We start from the raw sequence: 24,566 nt of genomic DNA, 5'->3' as shown, positions 1-24,566 counted from the left end.
TGGTTATTAGTGTTCACATTTCCTCACGGAATTAGTACTTTAACAAAACTTTTTCATATATATATACGATTGTACAGCTTGATAATAAATTCGTTGAAAAGAGATCCCTTCGCTGAAATTCGTGTTTTTAATTTTAATGTTTAAATGGGAATTATATGCCAATAAATAAAACTTGACAGAGTGATAAACAATTCGTGTTGCCTATTTGATTATCAGAGAGAACATAAGTTGTAACGAAATGGAGTATAATGGGAGTAATAATGGCATGAACTGCCAGTGTTGGAGTAAATTCGACAGTGCTGTTTCCAACTTGCAAGAGATCTGCACAACTGCTTACACTGGTGGTTTGCACAAATATATGTATCGTTAGACTTCCGATTGGATAAAAAATGTTCTCCTTTGTTTTCTAAATGAGCGACTGATTGATAAACATACCGAAATCATCTATTTGAGATAAAGATAACCACGAGAAAACAACACTATTTAATGACAGTTATCAGTCAATTAATTGACAAGGTTTGTAGTAAAAGTATAGTCACTTATAACAATCATATTATTTTATTGTCAAGTCGTGACAGTGCTTTATGATGATGTTGAGAAATCATTATGAATAACTATTTATAGTCTTGATTAGGCATTGCCTAGCAGGAAGTAAGTTTTTGTTTAGGATGCATAATATATTTGATTATATAAAACATGTTCACGTTTAATGATTCGGAAGTGTCAGATATCTAAAATGATTTGTGTAACATTAAGGAATCTGAGTTGGTTCATTATATTACAAATCATGATGCAGAAGTATTCTTTAAGAGATTACTTCGTTTAAAAGTGGACTGAAGAGTTTCTTTTTTGAGCACTTGTATTACAAACAACCAAACTAGGGTTATTACATTAGGGCAGTACGATAGCACCTTAATTCGGTGACCTTGTTATCGCTTATAGTCTTAACTATATTAAACATCTTATACAACAGATGTGATAGCCGAACTCATAAACCTAAATACATACAGCTATAAGGACTGGGGTGGGTTTAGTGGAAATGTTTGGGGGCAATTCAAATGGCATGAAGGTAATATAATATCACTTATGTGTAAGGCTAAGTTAACATATACGTTGATATGGATCATAGCAAAAAATTTGAAAACAAAATTTAAAATTTGAGACTTGACTTATGGAACCATTGTTAGAAACATGATGGGGATAATTTAAACTTTTCATAAAAGGTTACTGTAGTGAGCTTAGTAACCTTCGTAATTACGATAATCAGGACTAAGAAGTGTCAAATTAATGTTGAATCTAATATGGTTCTACTTTCTCATGTTAGTATGCTGTCCTGAAAATATATTTTATGTTAAAAAAGGATCGAGAGTGATTTTCACGTGAAACATTATATATGGCTAGTCCAATTGAAAATATATACATGTGAAATAGTGAAACTAGACTGAATTACTTGTAGAATCCACATTATCCGATAGATTTGGTGAATAAAAAGCATAGTATGGCATTCTAGATAATGCAGAGTCTACATCTAATACTTTGTCAGACAGACGTAGGGTGAACTTAAGAGGAAGACGTACAATTGATCACAAACACTTACACTCCAAATTTAACTGTGGTGGATGTGGTGTTTGTGTGAACCACTGATTTCTTTGTATTGATAACTTTTTTGATTTTGCATTCCAAATACAGTAAATTTGTTCGTGCTCATCTAATACTTCTTGATTAAATTACGTTATTGCTGGGATTACTAGTTCATACTACAATTCAAATACTCTAAAACATCACAAGAAACTTAATATCTCGAACTCACCGTAAGTTTCTAGGGTTTGTGTTTTCTGTTTGAACATGAAACTCAGGAATCGGAAATTAGTCTGGGAGTGGTCAAAAGGAAAAATCTAAGGGATAGTTCGTAGCTTGAAACTGCGTAAAAAGACAAGACCAAGAATTAGATTCAGTTAACTATTCATTCCTTGCTTATAATAATTGCCAGTCTATATGTATGTACCTTGATATTTTAACAAACCTAATTCACCGTAAAATGTAAGTACTACTAAAGCTTGTTGATAAACCATGATAGTTAGTCACAAGAATAGTTACTATTAACGATCGAGCTAGTAAGCTGCTTATCAATACTAGTCGATATTACAATACGACAACATATTTGGGCATAGAGTTAATGTGAAAATTCATAACACGTTCCGTTTCTTTAGTCAGGCTCACCTAAGTGGAATTGTGTTCTGGATTGGTATAAGTACACTTATCTATGCTATCAGAATGATTAATCTCAATTCCACAGGGCTATTATTTGAAGTGATCGGTTACACAATATTCACGTACGAAAAAAACCATCGGGCCAACGATTCACAACTCTGAATAGCAAAATAGTTCTCGATTGGTTTACGACACAGTAAAGTTGGCACGAAGATATTTGTGCCTAAAAAGAGACAACAGAATTTATGCAAATGATTATTTGTTTTAACCTGTATTTGGAACTTTAGTGTTATGAGATAAGCCCCCTCATTCGTATTACAAAAACCATGGACCCGCGAATGAACACCAAACTAACTAGAGCTAGTGAAGTCGAGTGGTTAGAATATGCTTCATGGGAAACCAAGTAAGACTTGGAACCTAGAAATAGAAAAGAAAGACGAGCAGAGAAACACTCTGGTTTAAATTTACTCCTCACACAGATTTTGAATATTGCAAATGCCATAGTGAGAAAGATGCGGGATTGTTATTAGAGAGATATTATTTTGGTTGCTGAGTGCATGTAATAAATTCGTTCACATTCGCATAGTAGTGAGTCATTTATCCCACTTGAAATGCATGTATCTATAACAATCTTATCAGGCGAATTCCTAATTGGATGTGTTTGTCTATTTATCCAAGGCTTTCAAGGTGATTCGTTTCCATTTTTCACACTTTTAGTCTTAAAGTACATCAATAAAACGATCAGTTTAAGTAAACTTATCATTGACTAGATTGTATGACCATTTTATCCCTCTGGATTCCTATGAAACTAAAGTAATAGCCTTCAACGAGGTAAAAAGAACCGATTTGAATTAGATGATGTCACTCTTTTTAGCCAATGGAACCACAATTCGAAGCGTTCTCAGAAATTAAGGTTCAATGACAGAAAAAACGCCAACCACAACACTAACGTGACAACTAGTAATCAAAAGTAAACTACTTCCAATACAGTGAATCACCTCTTCAGGTGGATCTGAACTTGAAAATCTACAGCACCGATAAATCACTATCACTAAACCCTGGTGGAAAACCAACAAGCATTAAACCTAGTTCATATTGAGTGAGATCGGTAATCTAAATGTGGTACAAACAAGGATGTACAGAGTTAGCGCACATCCGTAAGATGTTTCGAAGCATTGATAATATGTAACGTAATGTGAACTACATATTTCCAGAGCTAACTAGGACGTACCCCAATAGTTACGAATGTACTAAAACCAAAGGCAGACAACGCAGCTAACGTGCCCGAATGTATTATCTTAAAGCTAGGACTTCCTGGTTAATTATGTACTAAATAATCAATTTTTTACAAAGACTACAATCTCGCCACTAGTACACAACCTTGATCACTAGACTGGCTTTCTGGCCTTAACAATTAAAAAGACCAACTTCAAACTTACTACGATAATAAACATCATCAAATATCAAAAGACATCTTTTGAAATATGCCTCATATGCATTTTAGCAGAATTAGGATTTAGTCAAATAGTACATGCTATTTCTATTCCCAAAAGTACTTCATCAAGACCGGATTTTGCAAATAACCTGTCACCATTAGTTTGAATAACTGTCAAAACAAGGTAGAGGGACATTAAACACTTAGATAGGTACGAACAATAAATGATCATATTTCTATTTCATGTATCAGTGGGAGTAATGCCATGCTTTCCGTAATAAGTAAATTTTATGCTAGAGTAATACACATACTGAACCATGTAAAACCGAAAAGTTCAGTATAGGACGTAGTAGTATTATTGATTTTGATTAGGATAGCATCTTTAAGTTTTAAAGCATGCTAGATTGACGAGGAAACACCAATAAATGAGCTCAGAAAAGAAATGATTGTGTGACAAAAAAACACGTTAGGGTGACCTTTAGCTGGATTATTTGTTAGGGTTAGTATTGAGTTGGGATTAACTTTAAGAGTAAAGTTCATTTTGGAGTTATATCTAAAATTAGAACTGATGGTTACGAGTTATCGTATGTAAACTTGTTGAATCGGCTTCCGGAGAACTTCAACGGAGCCTCCAGAGGCCCAAAAGGAGCCGAAGAGCCTTAGCCAATCAGAGTATGATGAAACATCCCAGAATTCCAACGTGGCAGGCTACTATTGGTCGGTAGCATAATATGTCGTTAACGGATTGGCTGAAATATGATGTTGATTTGACAGACGCTAACATCTATGAATACCCATGATTTTCTGTACAAGAAGGAACCTTGGAGTAAAGTATTTTCTCTCATACTTGCGTCTTCTTTCTGGTGTTCAAGTCGCTGGCTAGTTCTAGCCTGTGGGTTACCAGAATAGCTTAGGAAGACGAATATAGCGTTCAATCGACAAGACTTATCAAAACTAACCATAAATCCGAACGGTGAAGAACGTATAACTAACCGGTGAAAGTTTATTAATCATGTTAAAATAATGTTTATTACATCAGTGAATTTGTATCATAATTTACTCGTACACTTTGCTCTCTGACAGACTAAAAACAGGTCAAAATCCAAGGACCATTGGCTAGTATGGTTTAGCATTGTCGTAGATTTTTAACTCTGAATATGTTTGTCACTACCGGCTAAATCTAACTAGAGAAACCATGTAACACAAAACAGTTGTTAAATCTTAATCTGTAAGTTCTCAACACTGCGCAAACAAAACTATTCTTTAATTCGTTCAACATAAAATATCATAACAAATCAGTCGACCGATGGCACCCAAAAAGTAGCTATAAACCAAAACAAAAGTTTAAGAAATATATGTTAGAGTATTTGATTTAATGAACGATCATCTTGTAAACGTCAAATCTGTGATATTCCAAATACAAAAAACCCCAACCACAAACATTGAAATCAATTATAAAAAAATTGAAACTCCACGAACAGAACAGAAGCACGAATCAACATGAACTACAGAGGGACAATAATAGAGAGAAGTAGGTATTGAATCGATTAATAATCAGAATATTCTGTGTAAATATACACTGATATTTTAATGCACAAAATACTGAATAGACAAAGACGAAAGAGGCGAAAATTCCATAAGATATGATAACCATAATAAATATGTATATACATCGTTCATGAATCAACAGTTACATTATGTTTTCAGCAATTATGGAAGAATTAAAATAAATCAACACATAGGACTGAACAAAGTAAATTGTGATGAGTTTATTAATATCAACATAGTCAACAACTCAAATTGGTCGACGTTCAAAGTTTCGGACAAGATTCAGTACAACAAAAAATTATCATGTTAAAATCAAGTAGCGTAAATGTTTAACCAAAATAAATTAGTAGTATAACACAATATTACTGATCGAATGAATCACGAAGAAGACAAATACAATTTCAAAGATAATCAAACTTATTGATAAACAGGTGTTCGATTATGTGATAGACGTTGAAGTCATACAAAGGAAATTAAAAAAACAAACAAAGATCGACTTAGAATTCTGGAACGAATACAAAGTGATTCAAGTAGGAAAGAAATTATGTATGGTTCAAATTTTCTATTGATTAGGTTTAATACCTGATTCCAACGGACATGAAGAGAAATGAGCAGAGGTGAACTGAACGATGAAGACTTTACAGTATAACGCAGCATTTGTTTGTTTTCTTCGCCTGAGTTGGTAAAGGAAAAAAAGGAAGTGACAGGAACACAGTATACAATTTATATTAAATTTTATGAACACTATATATAAAGAGAGGTTATTACTTTAAATGAAATATTAACCATGAAAATTAAGAACGGATTTCAAATACGCACTTTGTCATTTATTTTCAAAACATATTCACACATGGATACCAATAAGATCATGTGAAGTATCGTTTACATTTTATTTTGCTCCATAAAAATCATTTCACAAATGAAGTGGCTACCTTACAGATCTCACAATAAACTTTTAAAATTATCGGGAGAACAATACTAACGAACATAATTCCTACGATAGTAGATCACTCACATCTTATCGAAACTGGATTATTAGGAGTTATCATATGGAATAATAGACGAAGTAATGATTTTATAAGATGTAACATTTCAACAGATGAGTGATGATGGAGTTCCATATACAGAAATAAGTTATTTAACATTGATTAACAACTAAATACATAAAGTAAAGAAGTTTCGTCTTTAAAAACTTTTTGGAGAAAGGTCAATAACAACACAAGACAGTCAACAGAAAACTTACTGTAGTATAAAACATCTTTGATTGTAAGCTAAGACCCTCGGATCGTTCAACTAAATCATCAAGTTTTTCACCTCTAGACAATAACGATTCTAATGTATTATGCTAAAAATAATAGTAAAAAGAAGAGATATGTGAAAAACATTGCGATTAACACTTGAGAACAGCAAACAAGTGGGTGTAATTTGTTTTTCTTTGTTGAAAAAAACAAGCACTAGGGAAAAGGTTTACCGGTTGAAATAAAGTCATTTTATATTCAATAGTATGAAATTCCTCGTTCGTCTTTGTTTTGAATGTGAACTTAGTTGAGCGATGACAATTATTGAAACTATGCAAGCTTTCAAATCCATTTAGTATTGTTTGTTTGAATCTTCCCATCGATGTGTTAGGACTGCAACTGGTCAGTCTCTAATTGGCATATATGCATACTGTGCGTATTGCCTCGATATAGCTTAAATTCACAAGTATGGTAAGGAAAGATGGATAGTGGCTAGCAGTGTAATTCAGTACGCGCGTTTCGTCCTATTTGGGACTCGTCAGCTGGATGTACCTGCATCTCAGAGTTGATATTCACTCAGGGACTCAAAACCAATACCTTTCGCTTTAAACGCCATGGCGTTATCCACTCGGCCACTGAGTCCTGATAGCCACTTGCTTGTGCGATGGGGTGAAGTTTAAATTCATTTAGTGTTGTTTGTTTGAATCTACTTAATATGCAAGCTTTCATTGAGGTCCATATTATTTTCAGAAATGATGTATTTTTGAAAAGACGACCATGTAGGTGTTTACAAAGATCAATAATTGTAATCAACGTGTATGGGCACTACGAAAAAATGATGATATACACTTACTGTTTATTTAATGAAATTATTTAATCACATTTAGACACCCAAATAATTCACTATCAAGGTCACACTAATTTGTAGTATGAAATCCAAAATATACAACCTATTTTACTAATGATGACACCACGTAATTTGTCAGAAAGTGAACTAAGAGGCAACACAAAGAATTTCCGTAGCTAATGTATTTTAACCCATAAACTTAATGAATTTTCGGTCGTTAATGATGTATAGTCAAGAGTTGAATTTATACCTTTAATAGTCTTTTTAATGAAATCTTACCCCAAAGACACATTACTGAAATAATTTAGTATTATTGTTGGCTTGTACACGATAGATAAATCAGTTACGCAGAATGTAGGGGTAAAAACACTATGTGCTTATAGAGGGGAAAAACTGAAGAGATGGCAATATATAGGGAAGTGGTATCGATGTACAATCAACAATACCGAGAACTCATATTTCATATACATAGCATATAATGAACTATAAAAGTGAACACACATTATTTCAGTAGCTGTGATGAACTATACGGCGAGTAATTAACAGGGTATCACTGACTTATTAGCATGAAAAATAAAATAGAGATTAAAAATATTAGACAGCCTACTAGTAAAGCGTATATCAAAATTGTTAGCGACTGAACATAATGCACGACTTTATAGACATATGTCTTTCAGTTTTGGACCTCACAGGATAACACATATGAGTTGTTACTGTGGTGAATTATGAGTAAGGTTAGCTGCCTTAATGAATTCGATCAAAAGTATTCATTAGGATCCTTACTCAGGTGGTAAGAAATTTCCAATAGGGATAGTTAGATAAATATATTGTACACATAGCTGAAAAACCACAAATGGCAAAACAAAACTTAAAGTCATAGAATTTACTAGAAATTCTGATAGCGGTGTTTTGACTAAACTAAGATTGTCAGACACTACCCATCATCAACTTTTTCCTATCATTATTTGCTAGTATTGAACAATTGCATATGCTTGATTTCAGTTTTTCAAGCATTCTTTGTTAATTTCAATGGCAATTGTATGAAGACAGTACAAATGATGTTCAAATAATCAGTAATTGGGAAAATATTCGGATCATGGTTGTATCAACCGAAAGGATGATTTTCACTAGACCAATTTTAACAATCGACCTTTATATCCGTTATCACTGTTGTAAAGAGCTGTATAACACATTTAATATCCCAATCGTGCGTGTATATTGTTATCCCTTATCAATTACTCTCACTATTGAATTCAAGTGTATGTGTCAATTGGGTCAATTACTGCTTTGGAGAGTTGATAGTAACACTAGGCCTTAGGCAAACAGTATGGCCCAAATCCCAGATTGTAAACACATGCTTTACATATCCTAAGCCTGTATTTTGACACCACTAACAGATTTCTAAAAATTTTATCAAAAATAAGCCATTATTTATGTTTATTAATATTTCAATAAATATCTATCCGGATTTCTAAGAACCAAACAGGAACAGAGAGAGGACCAGTATGGATAAATAATATGACTGATTAGATATGATAAAGCAGAATACAATTAAAGACACTCGCAAAACAAGAATGCCAATTAATTTGCTCAATACTTTGTGAAAAACAACAACACTGCTTGAAAGTATGAAAGTGACGAATCATATTTCATTTCCTTACACAAATGTCAAAAGTAAACAGAGAGATTAAATATTACAGACACACATGGACTACATTAGAATAAATCAATGAGTTGGTTGAGCGTAACCATGTTTCATAACTTGAAATCAAACTAATACAATATGAATTTTAGCATATCACTGAGAACTGAGTGTTAATTGTTAGTACTATGGTAATGCTAGTGAATCCAGTGAAGTTTACAAATAATATGAATGTTAAACTTGTGTTTACCATACAGTATGTCAGGATAGGATTTAGATGTATCTCAACTAGCAATTATTCTCATTCCTAAAACCGATGAGACATTAACCAGCCCGACGAAAAACGATTGGGTGGTAAGTAAAAGGTCTAGGTAAATAAATAGACAAATTATATTTCAAATATACCACTTGGTAAAACCTATGTGTATACAAAACTGCAAAAGCCAGCCAGTCATTTGTTTTATGGGTACTGCTTTGAACTTGACATGATAATGTTTCCAAGATGGTGAATGTTGCTGGCAAATAATTGTGTAATGCCTCGACAAAGAAGAAAAATAATATTTTGACAACCATCACCTATTATCTTTCTGAGAGAATTGTTATTGCTACCTATGTTGCTTGAAATGAAATACAGGTTGAATTAAAAGGAACCAGCATGAAACTCACTAAAATAACTTTAGTTTCATCTAATTCATTCTGAAGTCGCATTAAACCATCTGCTTGGCTAGGATTCTGATATTTCTGTAAATATTCATCGATCTTTTTGCATGGATTGGATCTGTTTTTATTTTTAAAAATTAGAAAGCAAAACAAAATGAAACATGCAAAAAAAGTATCTCGTCCTTTTTTAAGAGGGGAATAGATAAAATAACAACAGGGAACTTGGGTAATGTTATGGCTTCATTGGTCACTTTCAGAATTCTGAAACACCATTAAACACGACTCATTTCCAATACCATCGCGGAATTATATTTAATGTTTTTAGAGGCTTTATCAGTGTTTAGGTTCGAATGGAAAGTAAGACATACCACAAGCTCACCATACACTTTATTGGTTTCGAGCTTATGCATATGATTAACTGGGATGTTGGTTTATACTTGACGATAACTTTACCTGTCACTAGCATTAAGTAGTACGTAATCTTTGTCACTGAAGGAATAATGAAAGTAGCTCCTATTATAGGGAATATACAAAGAATACGTATTTTTTTTTAGCTGAAAGCATCAAAGTTTCCTGCTAGATATCTCATAACTTTTGAAGTAATGAAAACACTGTAAAAAGTGTTTCAGTCAGTCAGCTGTATTGTAGAACCTGATACGTATGTACACTAGTTCATGTTCCCGTACTCCATTAGCAAAGAGATAAGATTGTCAGTGAAAAGGTGTACTAAATATCATCGAATACTGAAGGCTTTCTTTGGTTAATCATTCAGTAAAAGGAAGTAACTAGTAATACTTATGATATTATGATAATATCTACGTTGTTGACAGGTTATCGTATCTCTTTAACTCCACATAGCTAAAAGTTAACATACAATACTAGCTAATTACTATTATGTCTAAATGTTACGGTCAAATTACCGGAATAAACCAGCCAAACACTAATTAACAATGTCTATGTGTTCTTTGTGTCCAGCCACACAGTACGCATCGGAGAATATTTTTTAAAATCACTTTTGCGTCTTAGTTTAGGTTAAACAATGCAAAAGTACTGTACTGTCTAGTCGATATCAGAGAATGTAACGGACTATTACAAACCAGGTATATAACCTTCATTTCATATATCAAACTCACAATGCCTATGCATAACTTAATACATTTCAAGTATTGCCTTCCCCGAAATCCTGAGCTTAATGTACTTTAAGTCATAATTGAAACAAGTGTTTGTTGGATTTCAAATCCTTACACCAATAAGTTCATTTATCCTTTTCAAAGACATTTGATTGTTTGTCATTCCACCACTAATTACATTTTACACTACCTACTTATTTTTTTTATTTCTGTCTTTCATTGCGTTTATTGTAAACTCTAGCCATATTCCATTACTGATAAGTTATACTGTAAGTCACAACATTTGATATGAAAGTTACGATTGTAACTATTTCTTTGAACATTAAGATAATACAAAGAGAATAAACTGAAACTGAATGTCTAGAGAAGGCACTCGTTCGCATGGCTAACTTACCCAACAGCCATATTTGTCCAAGTAGATGCAGGACATTGGAGTGCGAAATCTTCAGTGGCCTAGAACAAAATTTAATGAGACGACAAAACAGTTCTATGAATTGATTTAACTGCAAGTATATTTATTTTACTGAAACTAACAAGTGAACATGTCGAACTACTTTCCATTAGTAATATCAGTAGGGTAAAGGTTAAAAAGTCTGATATTAAAGAAATCAAGTAATAAATTTAGTTAGGATTGAGAACACTTCTACTGAACAAAGCGTTTAGACCGATATTAGAATAAATAGGACTGTTCAAAACTCAGACATATACTATAGTAGCTACGTTGTTTCTAGAGATGTTTCCTAATATTCACTTTCTTCAGCCGCATATTCACACGATCGTAAGAAATTTATAGTGCAGGCACAATAATCCAGTTGGTCCCTGCTAAACAATATGATGGAGAATCAAACAAGGAAATGAACAGCAATCCGGAGTAGCACAAAAATTTAGTGACGAAATATCATACTCCGTTTGACTACTTTATTTGATTTTGCGTTTTAGTTTAGATATCAACAATATATGATAGTTCTGGAGTCAGACCTCAATAAGTGTTTTGTAGGTCTAGGTTAGTGGGTTGTATTCAAGAAAATGTTGAACCGCCATGAAACGTAAATGGAACTACCGATTAAATTTGTTAATTTAGGGGTGACTAGACCAGATCAGGTTAAGGAATTTTCAATTTACACCTCAGTCCGCAATTATTTTCACCTAAAATGGACTGAAGTGATATAAAAGTCTAGTTTGAATGTCGTACTGAAAACAAAGTCTTGGAAGAAAGTGATCCAATGATAACAAGAAAGTGGTGAATTATGTAACTCACTTTGGTTAGTAACGTCTGAGCAACCCTTGGAGGATATTCTTGGTCACAAATTAGTACACCACATAGATTATCATGCCGAACATAAACATGACAAATATAATCTACTCAAAAGTAAGCTAAATATTATATATGAAATAAACCTTGTTGTTTAATTTGTGCACGCTGGCAACGAGCTGTTCGTTCACACACCACTTTAGCAGTAAAGTCCATAAATTCCCGAACACTGGATCGCTGAAAATAACCGAAGTCTGATAGTTCATGTGAAGTTTGTAATAATTTAGCTGATGTGTCAGTTTTGTAAAGTATCTGTAGTGAGAATAGCTTCATTGCCGTCTGACGATTTTTCTGAATAGAAAACGCTATGGAAGAAATGAGCGTAAAAAATAATACAACTTGAAGTACACTGACTTTGATAGGTAGATTTAAGGCTGACATTTCAGAGAAAAAAGGTTATAATAGATATAAACTAAAAGTTATTTAAAGGAGCTGGTTGGGAATAGATAGAAACAACAAATGTTATAGATTAAAAACTAACTACTTCTTAAAACTTGTTGGTGAATCAATATAGATTGAGGTGGCTGGGACCAACCTTGGTCCACATCAATGCGTGAAATTGGTTAGTGCACGAGTAAGTTCGAAACAAGTTGCCGGCGGTCAAACCGAGAGGCGGGATAAGTTCACAAAGTTACTGACTGCATATACAAATTATTTTAATATATATACAGACTTTCCAGTTGGCGTTTACTTGAAAATCAAGAAAAGTGATTAAATGCACTGAAAAACGGTCCAGAACCTGTCAGAATCGATGCTTCCTAAAGACCATTTCCAAAATAATTGCTTAGGTTTTTTTGAAAGATGAATCATTGATCAATGCAGTTGGTGTAAATTATTACACAAACAAAGTGACTTTCATTCATCGGTATTTAGGGCAATTGCAGCTTATAATACAATGATAAGGTAGGATGATTGCGCTGAGAACTGAAAGACTTTCTTTAAGCTACTACAACATCAGGGTGTGCTGCACCAATCCCACTTTCGTTGAGCGAATGAAAAAGATGCCAGGTGTTGTCGCTTGCTACTACAAGCACAAAACAAGGTGAGTTAAAGGAAAAGGAAACGGGGCGATATTCATAAGGAGGGAAGATTGAGGATCATTTTCAAGGAACAACAAATTATAACGATGTCATTCTTATCAATGGCATGTTTGTGCATTTTGAGCTCCTTGTGTAATTAAGTGATACAAGTTGACCCTTTCGATACTTTATAGTCCAAACAAGTGCCATCAAGAGATGATTTATTTGACTTAAAAAGCATATACAATTAACCAAGAGCTCACAGGGATCCTATCAGTTTCTAACTAGTTACCTAGGTATCTGTAGGCAGAGGTTCTCAATATTTGTGACTTCAAAGTATTAACCTTTCTGCATAAGTAAAATGGGAACCTTTGAACTACTAAGGCATAAAAGTTTAAAAATCATAATTCGTGTCACCATGTGCTTTGGGTGAACATCAAAAGCTACCAGTTGAGAAAAGCTGCCAGGAAGAATGTCTATTTCGGTAGATGTAGAAAGTGGTTGTGACTTATCGAATTCGCGCAATTGCGGGACACAATCCACCCAGTTCACAATTTGTCAAGAATGCTAACAGATCCAAGAAGAATGTTCTTCATAAGCTCAATGGAGAAGTCAATAATTGCTTTTACAAAAACCTGAGAATTGATAATGAATAGGAACTACGCGTATGCGTAATTGTAATAGATATCAAATACAAATATCTATCGAGACTTTCCTAAATATGGTAATTTAGATAATGATGACCGATAAATCCTACAAAAAAACGGCGAGAAAGTTATTTCACGCTGTAAAAAGTCATTTAGTTACATGCTGTGCAACTGTTTAAGATGATTGGATAGAACCAAATATTCTGCACCTGACCTTCACAGGTCGACAAAGCAAACGTAAAATTTGAAAAGCGAGCTTATATTTCCGTGTCAATACTGCACGCAAAATCGAAGCTATGAGTAAGTCAAACTCGCCAAAAAATGTATATATAATTATTTAAGGGGTCATCCATAATCACTTTTGGTGATAGTGGCAGCTTCACTAAATAGTTCAGCCAGTTCTCAGCATGTGATCCGGATGATGTTCTCAAAGGGATGTTAAAATGTATGAAAGCTTTGTGAACTGTGTTTTACTAAGACCTTTTAATCGGAATCGAACTTGCCTTTGAATCTGAACAATCTATTTTCAAATTCAGCGGGAAGAAATTGTGATCTGTTAGTACAATGGCAACTGGGTTTGTTTGTATCGGAAGAGCACTCAAAATCAGTATGATAACTAACAGTTCAGTCTTTAGACTTCAGTCTTCAGTAATAGGGATAGAAGGTCTATTGACCTATATTAATCCTTGCAGATTTGTTACACTGTGGAGGTTTGGTCTCGTTTTGAATATATCAACAGAAGGTGCTGATATTTATTTACAGCTACTACGTGTTCTGGTAGAGAATTCCAGGAATTCACTACTCGGTGTGAGAAACTCCAGACGTAAACGATTCGATCTAGGTTTCTGAACTTTCTTCCGATGTCTTCTCAAATGATCATTCCTAGACGGAAGGAAAAGATAAGACATATTAGTACTAAGGTCATCGTTCATGATACATAAGCCAATAATAGATCACCTCGTATTCTACGGTAAGATAACGGAAATAAGTCGAGGTTTCTCAGTCTGTCTTCATAAGATAGGACAGATAGAAATTTTACCAATTTAGTCCCTCGGCTTTGGATTCGTTCCAACATATCCGTCTCATATTTGAAACAAGGAGTAGCTGTAATTAAATGCCCGAAATCAATAGCTCTGTAAGTGTTCGATATTGGATGCTGGCCATATTAGTATTAATGGACTCATTTAGCTCGGTCATGCATCCGTTCCAGATCACGTTTTGGAACGGCGTACGCAACATCTCCTGCGATCACTAACCAGATTAGATCAGTCACTCCTAGATATATTGATAATCCATCAAATATATCTTCTAACCTCCTTGCTTCTGACTTTTCATTTCACCGGGTGGGCGCGAGTCGATTATAGGTGTTATTGGTAAAGTGCTGTGAAACTTTAATACCCGTGGTATCTTCAAAGGACTCACTGCTTGAATCCCATATTCCAAATATGGTCACACAAAAGTCGAGTTAAATAATCTAAACATTTCCTAACCCAAATACTGGAAAGATCCACGTATAGACCATAATACCCTATAGCATTTTGCAGCAGCAGCCTTATAGTGGTGGTTTGTTTTGAGATCATTGCTTAGTATGACTCCTAAACTTTTATAGTTTCCTACTTAGGGTAACACGACTCCACATATTGTATAATAATACGAATCATCGTAGTTATTTAATTGCATCATCACACTCTTGTTAGGATTCACTTCTTTGGTTTCTGTGGCACATTCAAAAGACCAAACATTGACAAGAGTTCAAAGTGGTGAATATTTTCCACTGATATAGAAAAATGAAAGTACATGTCGACTCTTCATTTAAAGAATTCAACACAACCCATAAACATGATGTAGCGGCAAGTAAATTTCAAAATAAATAGCTCTGTAAGTCATTGACATTGGATGTTGACCACATTAGTTTTAATGGACCCACTTAACTGAAGGTGCCCGGGCATGCATCCGCAGCAGATTACGAACGGAAACGCAGTTATAGCAGCTTACGTACAATTGAGTTCGTTCATTTTGAATTTGGTTAAGCCTTTTTGTTAACTTATTTAACGGACAGAGTCATTCGTGCAATAACAACCTATCTATTCTACTTTACCTTTATTATATTTGCTTTTGTATGAATATGTATGTTTGAGCATTGCTTACTGCCTAAGCATATATTCATTCTGCTAGCCATACTACTCGTCGCACAATTGATTCGATGATTCATTCATTTCACTATGTATATATACGTAAATTTAAACCTGTTCACTGACTCGTTGACTCGCACACTCGTTCATTGACTCGATAACTTGCTCACTCATTCGACTCACACGCTCACTCGCTTGCTTTTTTCCATTACTCTTTCACGTTTGCCTTACGTGCCCGTATTTTGGGATATCTGTGCGGGGTTCAATAATAAACGCAATCAACACTTCGCATTCACTTTCTGATTTATACATTGCTAAGGCGTTATCGAGTAACAATTACCAGGACGAACAATACACGAAATTTGAGGATAATATTAAATACAGATCACCACACAGTGCTCAACACCCCCTGCAGTCATTAGCCAGATTAAATCAGTCGATCCACGATATATTGGTAACCTATCAAATATATCTTCGAACCTCCTCGCCTCTGTCTTTTGATTTCACTCGGTGGGCACGATTCATAATAGGTGTTACTAGTCAAAGCGTTGTCAAACCCCGAATACCTGTGGTATGTTCAATGTAATTCACCAACGTTGGTAATCTGTATTGATGTCTGCAGTCTACTCGAATGGAGTGGGAATATATGGACCTTATTTTCGTTAAAGTAACACTTCACCGTTAATGCCCTCACGTGACACTTATATTCTGTGACCACTTTGATAACCATATGGAATAACTATATCATAAGATATACTGAAAAAGCATAATATGGTAACTGTCATATGTATCAGTTCATGGGCGATTTAGTTCAGTGAGTACTGACGAGATAAAATATTAATGTCGGCAAGTTAAAACATTTGTGCCTCGACTGTGATAAATAAAAGTATTTGAATTATTATACAAGCTAGGAGTCCCAGAAATAAAGCGATTTAACCACGAAATATTAGATGAGCACGAACGAATGCATTGTATGTGTAATTCAAAATCAGGCTGTCGCCAAGCACAAATGAATCATAAGTTCATACAAACAGCACAACCGACACAGCTTAAATCGGAGTCTAAGTTTCTGTAATCGATTTTATGTCTTCTCTTTAAGTTCATCCTATGTCAGTTAGGCTGTGTGTTGGATGTAGTGTGTGAATTATCTAGAATATACTCTTTAGTATTGGAATAACAATCGAAATTGGAACAGACTAACCTGATTCCTAGAACTGTATTTGATCAATATGCCAGAGGTGCCTTGAAGTCACTGATATCCAGAATTTGAACCATAGATTTTCCAACACTATCCTCCCTCACGAAATAGTGTTGGATCTTCATACCCACAAGTCATGGATAATGTTGCTTTTTTAAAAACATATTTCACATATTGACTAGAGTATTCGTTAGAAGTGACTTCATGATAAGTATAAACAACAGTTGAAGTGAAATCATCCTAATTGTAATGAAAATCAAGCTCATTTAGTACTCGTGCTTCACATTGAACAAGTTTCTCACAAGAAGCAAACGCATTATGAGACTGAATAACTTTTAACATGACATTAGGATTTGACTCTTCTGAAGTTATTTTCTCAAATTTGTTGGGAATGTCATCGGAGATTTATGGATCACTAGAAAAGTCAGCATTTATCAGAACTATATCGGAATTTCGATCATGATTTGATTCATTCAACATATTTTCCTTAGATTTGTAAGAAGTTCCATCATAAATATGAGAATCGTTAGGACAAACGACATCCGATTCAATAACATGAGAAATCCGATATAAAGTTGACTGACTAGAAGCTTTCGATTCATGATGATTCTGAGTTCCATTTAATTATGGACTGCTACATGACTCTATACTGGTTTTGGAAGTCTTGGATAAAGATAATTCGTCATTAGAAACACTCAACTTAATGGGGTCAGGATTATAAAATTTAGCATTGCTTGCAGCGAAATGAATGGTAGGATTACAAACTGCCTGTATGTGTCCACTCATTCCGCAGTTGAAGCATTTAGAATTACAAAATACACATGAATTACATGGGTGAGATTAGCCACATAACAAGCATTTACCGAATTTGTGCTTATCTTCGTGACCTGAATTGCAACTTCTCAATGAATTGTCATCTGAATAATCTGCATTACGTATTGGACTGGGACAACGTAGTAAAATAGTGAAATTCCTGATGTCCTGACGAATCATTTTGTGAAATTTTTCTCGTTTATTACATCGCAAATTTGTACACTTTACATGGTCTGGGAGTAGTTGCTTGAAAGTTGCATAGAGAAGTGGAATAAGTTTTTCTGGAAATGTCAAAGTTTTTAATGGGCTGTAGGCTTCTTTTCCGATGAATGTTAGGAAATAAGTCGCAGTATTAACAACCTCAACATCTTCTTTAGCTATATTCCAGATCCCGAAACTCTCTATACAATTCTCAAAAGCATCGAAATTTGAATGAATGTCTAACTGTTAGATCGCAGGCTCTGTCGCGACGCCACTGTGATAGTTTGAACGATTTGAATTATTTTACAAACTAAGAATCTCAGAAGTAATTGTAGTGGATGTCGGGTCGAAGACGGACTATGATCACCACTAAAATTCGTTTACGCGCCCAGAAACGACTTGGTTCCTTTGATAGCTCGTAAATCAGAAGGCTTTATTAATCCAGATCAAGTATATTTATTGGCGATCTCGTGGTATCGAAATAATACCGAGACGTGCCAAAGAGTACAGGCAAAATGAGCAGTGCGTGAGCAAGTTCGAACCAAACAAGGCGGAGAGCGAAACAAGAAGTGAAACTGATACAGTTAAACAAATATAGTAAAACAATCTCTGGTACAATTGGTTACAATAATAATAGATGTTTCTGTTATTCCAATCGTGTTCTCATCGAGACTGGCCGGTCACTACATAATGCAATTTAACCATGAAGTATTAGATGAGCACGAACGAATGTATTTTATTTGTAATACGAGAAGAGGAAATGTTCCCGCACTATGAGGAGAAAGTAGCACTGCATCATTTGTGAAAAACGATTATACCAAAGTCCAGGTATTCTCAAATCATTTCGGCAATGTTTAGACCGCAGTGATGCCCTCTCTTTCAGTTCATAAAAGCCTCACACACACTCGACACTGTGACTATTAAAGAACTCAATGTATTTGTTTTACTAAATGAGATTGATATAGACGAATCCATGGGACTTGGTGAATTGTGACCTAGGTTATTAAAACAATCGGAAATTTTCGTTTTGAATCTCCTAAGAATATGTTTTATCCTGTCTGTAACCCACTGTCGATTATCAAATGATTAGAAGAACACTATAGTAGGTTCTGTCTTCAAAACAGGTACGATACTCAAGTATGAGCATTATCAAACCGTAAGCCTAAAGAACTTGGTAGTTAAAATTTTAAAAATATTATTCCGAAGGAGTTGTTTGGTATCTCTACGAAAATCGGATTCGTTCTGACAAGCAGTGTGGGTTTGGAATAGGTTATTCAAATTTCACTAACTTGTTAGTATCCCCTGAATGTTGGTGCACTTTTAAATATCAAAAGTTATCTATAGATATAGCCTACATTGACTTCAGTAAGGCTATTAAGAAAGTTATTCACAAGCGGCTGTTATATAAGTTAAGTAACTTCGTGATTGGAGGCAATTTATTGATTGGATAAAGGATCTACTATTTGAGCGTCAATAAAGATTAGGAGTGAACCCAAAGTTGTCTAGCTGCGAAACTGTATTTAGCGGAGTACCTCAGGGTACATTTTTGGGAGCGAGTGTTGTTCTTCATGTATGTAGGTGACATACCTAGTCTCGAATCATTTTCGGTTTTGTGGTATGTTGACGATGCCAAGATGAGGAGAGCGATAAAAACTGAAGGTGATAGTTTAGAGCTTCATAATGACCTGGAGAAATTATGTGACTGGTCTACGATTTGGCATTTGCCGATACAGGCTTCCGAGCGCATTGTGACTCATATTGATCATCAAGACTCAGACACATGCATGATGAACTACATCAGACACGTAATGACTTATTGATAAATTTGCATCTGATATGCCATTATTTTTCTTGTCTCCTAAAGCAGGGAATTTACGAGGGCACTCTTAAATGTTCACAAGTCCAGAATAAATGACTTGTCAGCTGACTATCGACATTCCCATCCAATTATCAACGAATGGAATTCATTACCTCAATACGTGACTGAAAGTCATCAGTCAACGCTTTCAAAAGTAATTTGGATCAACTGAGAGACCACCATTACCATTATATTGAGTGATTTAGTATAAAGCAACCGAAACTCATCTATCAGACTTTTGAAATTTCACTCTCAAGGTACTGTTAATTTTTATTGATTTCCATCACGATTAAGTTTAAACCCACCTTATATATTTACTGAGCCGTTTGTTCATAGTCTTCCTCATCCTTCACCATTCTCATGTCTCTCAAGCACTGCTTGCACAATTTTCCAGTCTTCATACTCGATACTAATCTGTCAAAAATGTGATTTTAGAGACTCTGGATTTATATACTATCCCTAGTATTTTTTTTAACAAGACAGATTTCTATATACATTTGTAGGATTTCTTCCAATTTTGTTTACTTAAAAAAAAATCACATCAACAAAGGTGACTGGAATCTTGCTATCCATACTGATGTGTATACGTAGGACAATGATGAACTTCATAGTCATTTAGTTCATGTAGCTAACGGAATAAAGTTGCCACTTTAAAGTCTCTCTCTCTCTCTCTGTATATATATATATATATATATATATATACGGTACATTTTCTGCAACATTGTGTCACAATTTATCGTTGTGACATTCAGGTTTTATGATGATAATCTCTATTTGATATATAGATTCTTTTGTGCAAAGATCTACACATAATTACATAACAATGTAAAAGAATTACAAATAGAAGCATGTACATAGTGTCTTTCTTTTTTTAAAAGGAAGAAAAGTCGTATTGTAATTCAACAAACTTTTCCTATGAAAAGAAACAGATGATATTCAATTTAGACATAACATGAATATTGTTAATATGTAGTGCCGTGCTTCGTTAATCGCTCACCTCGATAACCGTTATAATACAAATCATTAGTATAAAATATAATTGATGAATGCAATGTAACATTGTCAAAGGATAAGAAATGAAACGGAAATACAATGAAATATAAAGTTAGAATAGAGTAAAAGTACAATTAAATTATCAGTGGTCGATATTTACTTAACAATTCAATAGTTTTACATAAGTGACATGTTTTTAAGCATAATTTGGAAACATGTGGAAAATTACAGTAACCTGTGTTTTTCCAAGCGACACATGATGTCTTCGGGTATCGATCGATACATTCTTGTTTGTCCTCAGAATCTATAGAACAAAAAAAAGTTATATTTGAGTATAAGTGTAGTTATAATGAAGAAATATGAACGAAAAAATTCGCTTTTACTCTTCCATTTCATAATATCACAAAAATCTGTGATTCTATGTTACCTTAATCACTTATTATACAGCAGTTACTGTCATGCCCTTCAGAGGACAAAGTAGTTATTTATAATGAGAAAATGATTGTGAATAATATTCGATTCTCAAGACAATTGCAGTTTTTAATTCAAGAACAAAGCTCAGTTTAACTATATAAGTTATCCCTACTATCGTATTTAAGAGGAGAATGAGCATTTCATACATTATATTGATTCAATTTTAGCTTCAATTAACTGATTGATATAACATTGTCAATTTATCCCCATAAAATATTTAATTCTGCAATCGAAATATGTGTTACTTACTTACGTCTGTTATTCCCAATGGAGCATAGACCACCGACCAGCATTCTCCAACCCACTCTGTCCTGAGCCTTCCTTTCTAGTTCTATCCAATTTTTATTCATTCTTCTAATATCTGTCTCCATTTCTCGGTGTAATGTGTTCTTTGGTCTTCCACTTCTCCTTTGGCCTTCAGGATTCCATGTGAGGGCTTGCCTTGTGACGCAGTTGGGTGATTTCCTCAATGTGTGTCCTATCCACTTCCAGCACTCCTTCCTAATTTCTTCCTCCATTGGAATCCGGTTTGTTGTCTCCCACAGTAGGTTGTTGCTGATAGTTTTTGGCCAACGGATCCGAAGTATCTTGCGTAGACAATTGTTGATAAACACCTGTATCTTCTGGATGATGGCTTTCGTACTCCTCCACGTCTCCGCCCCATACAGTAGAACTGTCTTCACATTTGTATTGAAAATTCTGATCTTGGTGTTGGTTGACAATTGTTTTGAGTTGCAGATGTTCTTCAGTTGTAAATATTCTGCTCTCGCTTTGCCGATCCACGCCTTCATATCTGCATCAGATCCAAAAACGCTAACCAGAAAAATATATGTTACTTTACTTAATTATTACAGTCAGTTCACAGCTTATTCTGTGTTTCTGCTCCTAGCTTCAAATTTAAAATGGATAGGTAGATTACACGAGGAACTTTAGAAATACTTCTTTAACAGTCATAAAACATGTAGAACACTTTCTGGCATCAAACTGATTTATCTGACAATAGCACATCTGTTTATTTTCAAGTTAAGTTAAATCGATATCTTTCGATCAGTGAAGCTTCAGTAAAAGTATGTGAAATAGTTCACTTAAGTCAAGTTTATCGACTGAATAAGTAAAGAATATAGACCACCAAGCAACTAATATTTCGATTTCACCACCGACGAGCAGTATATTACTTTTTTTTAAATGAAAAATGGACTGATATCCAACTTTCTAATGCCTTGATTTACACTGAGCTGTTTAATTAAAACGGACTATTAAATATATAATCCACTCTGTGGGCGTGGGTTCGAATCCCACTCCTGACACTAAACTAGACTTATTAAATGTTTAGGGTTAAGTCAATTAGAATTTTTCACTTGTTCTGTTAATATTAAGTAAATATGTATTTCATGAGGCATCTGATTTAAACCAACAAGCGGATAAACAATAGATGATTACAAAAAGTGATCTATTTTTGAAATTTAGAGATTGAAAATTTGGTGGATTGTTTAAAAATATCGTGACTTACATTCTGACGGTAAATACGTTCTTTTAGTTACAAATTTATGTTTCGATGATGGTTTTCTGCTTGAGATTTCTGCTGTTCTAGATATTGTAGACGTCATTTCAATACCATTTAAACTATCTTTTGTTGTAGAAAAAGTAACAGAATTTGTTGGAGCTACTGTTGTAGTACTGATAATCTTACCAATTTCTGTTGTCCTGTTTGATACAATTACACTAGTCCTATTATTGGACATGGATGAATTTGTCTTCAAAACTTTCGTATCTTTGCAAATACCGCAACTTTTCTTACATCTTTGAGTATGTGGTTTTGATAAGTTACAGTAACCACGTTGAACAAGATCATTACACACACTTAATGAATCAATATCTTCACAGTTTGTTTCACAAGATTCACAAGTCTTAGGACACATTTCCAACATAATAATTTTATTTGTTTTACATTCTGAAGTATTTTTATAATATGAACATAATAATGATTGATCTTCACATTCAAGTGACAATAATGACTTATTATTATTGATAATATTGGTTGTTGTAGTATGAGGAATTTCAGTAGTTTGACGTTGATAATTATCACCACACTTATTACATGAACCAAGACATTGTTTTAATGTAGTACCAAAACATTTACCCTAAAATAATAAAAAATTTATCGAAACTTAATCGATATTGAGATGTACACTACATTGAGAATTTATTTAATAGCTTGTCTTATTTCATGGTTTAGATAGAAAAACCACCTCATTACGGTTAAATGATTTTAGGGGTTACGTATGACAATAGAATAATTTATATGATAACGTTTTTGTCAATATTCAAAGTTGAAGTTCTTGTTCTGAAATGAACACAAATATAACTTCATTTGTAATAAGTAAGCACTGAATAAGACTATTCAGGAATTTGTATCTACCATTCCATCAGGAATCAAATCTAGGATTTGAAATTCTCATTGATAGACCATTGCATATATATCATTGGAGGATACATTCTTAAATTTATTCAATTCTCATGATAGTGCATCGAAACATGTTTCTACTGGCTGGTAACTGTTTTAATTGCGATATATATTTATGCTCTATTAGTTAGATTTGAAATCAAAATAAGATAATCCATATCTATTACAGCCACTAGTCAGAATTTGGTTATTGTTTTTTTTGAGTGGTTACTAAACATTTGTGAGTTTCGAAGTTGGTCTTTATGAACTAGAGACACAAGCTGAGAAAATATTGAAGATCAAGGAACACTGAACAAGCTTTCTATCCATATCTGGGGATCTTTATAGGCACATCAGTCATACCGAAAAAAACTCGGTGATATGATTATTGAATTTTATTTTATCGTAAATCAAAAGGATCCTATGTTCTAATCGCTTAATAAACTAAATATAAGATACGGATTATGAAGAGCTTGACATTATTAGTTGTGAATAAACTGTGATTAGTATATTCAAATAAATTGAGTACTGGGTAGATTGATACTCGTGAATAATATATTTTCATAGTTAAAAGCATGAGTCAATTGAAGCCAGACCACCAAGGAAAACCTAGAAGCACTGGACGGCCGTTTCGTCCTATTGTGGGACTCCTCAGCAGAAACTCACTTAAGACAATTGGTGAACGGTTGCTCAACTTCGTGGATTGGTTGAAGTTAGACATAAACACCATGGATGCCGGCTCAGTGGTCTATCGATTAAGTGCTC

At 34.1% G+C, this 24,566-nt stretch overlaps 2 protein-coding genes across 2 annotated transcripts in view; both read right to left on the bottom strand.

Moving 5' to 3' along the window:
• Positions 1 to 5,079: 5,079 nt before the first annotated feature.
• Positions 5,080 to 12,296, bottom strand: Smp_047450 (putative snare protein ykt6; the record flags this gene model as incomplete). Its single annotated transcript, XM_018795582.1, has 6 exons — positions 5,080 to 5,868; positions 6,438 to 6,539; positions 9,588 to 9,699; positions 11,106 to 11,164; positions 11,970 to 12,070; positions 12,110 to 12,296. The coding sequence occupies 6 exons, from the start codon at positions 12,294 to 12,296 to the stop codon at positions 5,833 to 5,835; spliced, it is 597 nt and encodes a 198-aa protein (XP_018649881.1). The 3' UTR covers positions 5,080 to 5,832.
• An 8,433-nt stretch (positions 12,297 to 20,729) lies between these two features.
• Positions 20,730 to 24,566, bottom strand: part of Smp_047460 (SpAN g.p. (M12 family)) — a gene marked incomplete at its 5' end in the record, with an annotated part of 30,891 nt that continues 27,054 nt past the window's right edge. Inside the window, 2 exons of the mRNA XM_018795581.1 lie at positions 20,730 to 21,188; positions 22,869 to 23,499. Coding sequence (XP_018649880.1) covers positions 21,019 to 21,188; positions 22,869 to 23,499 — 801 coding nt within the window. The 3' untranslated portion in view covers positions 20,730 to 21,018. The remainder of the gene's footprint in view (positions 21,189 to 22,868; positions 23,500 to 24,566) is intronic.

Source organism: Schistosoma mansoni, chromosome 2 (assembly GCF_000237925.1).
Source record: "Schistosoma mansoni strain Puerto Rico chromosome 2, complete genome".
Classification (NCBI taxonomy): Eukaryota; Metazoa; Platyhelminthes; class Trematoda; order Strigeidida; family Schistosomatidae; genus Schistosoma; species Schistosoma mansoni.
This window is presented reverse-complemented; position numbering and strand designations above follow the sequence as displayed.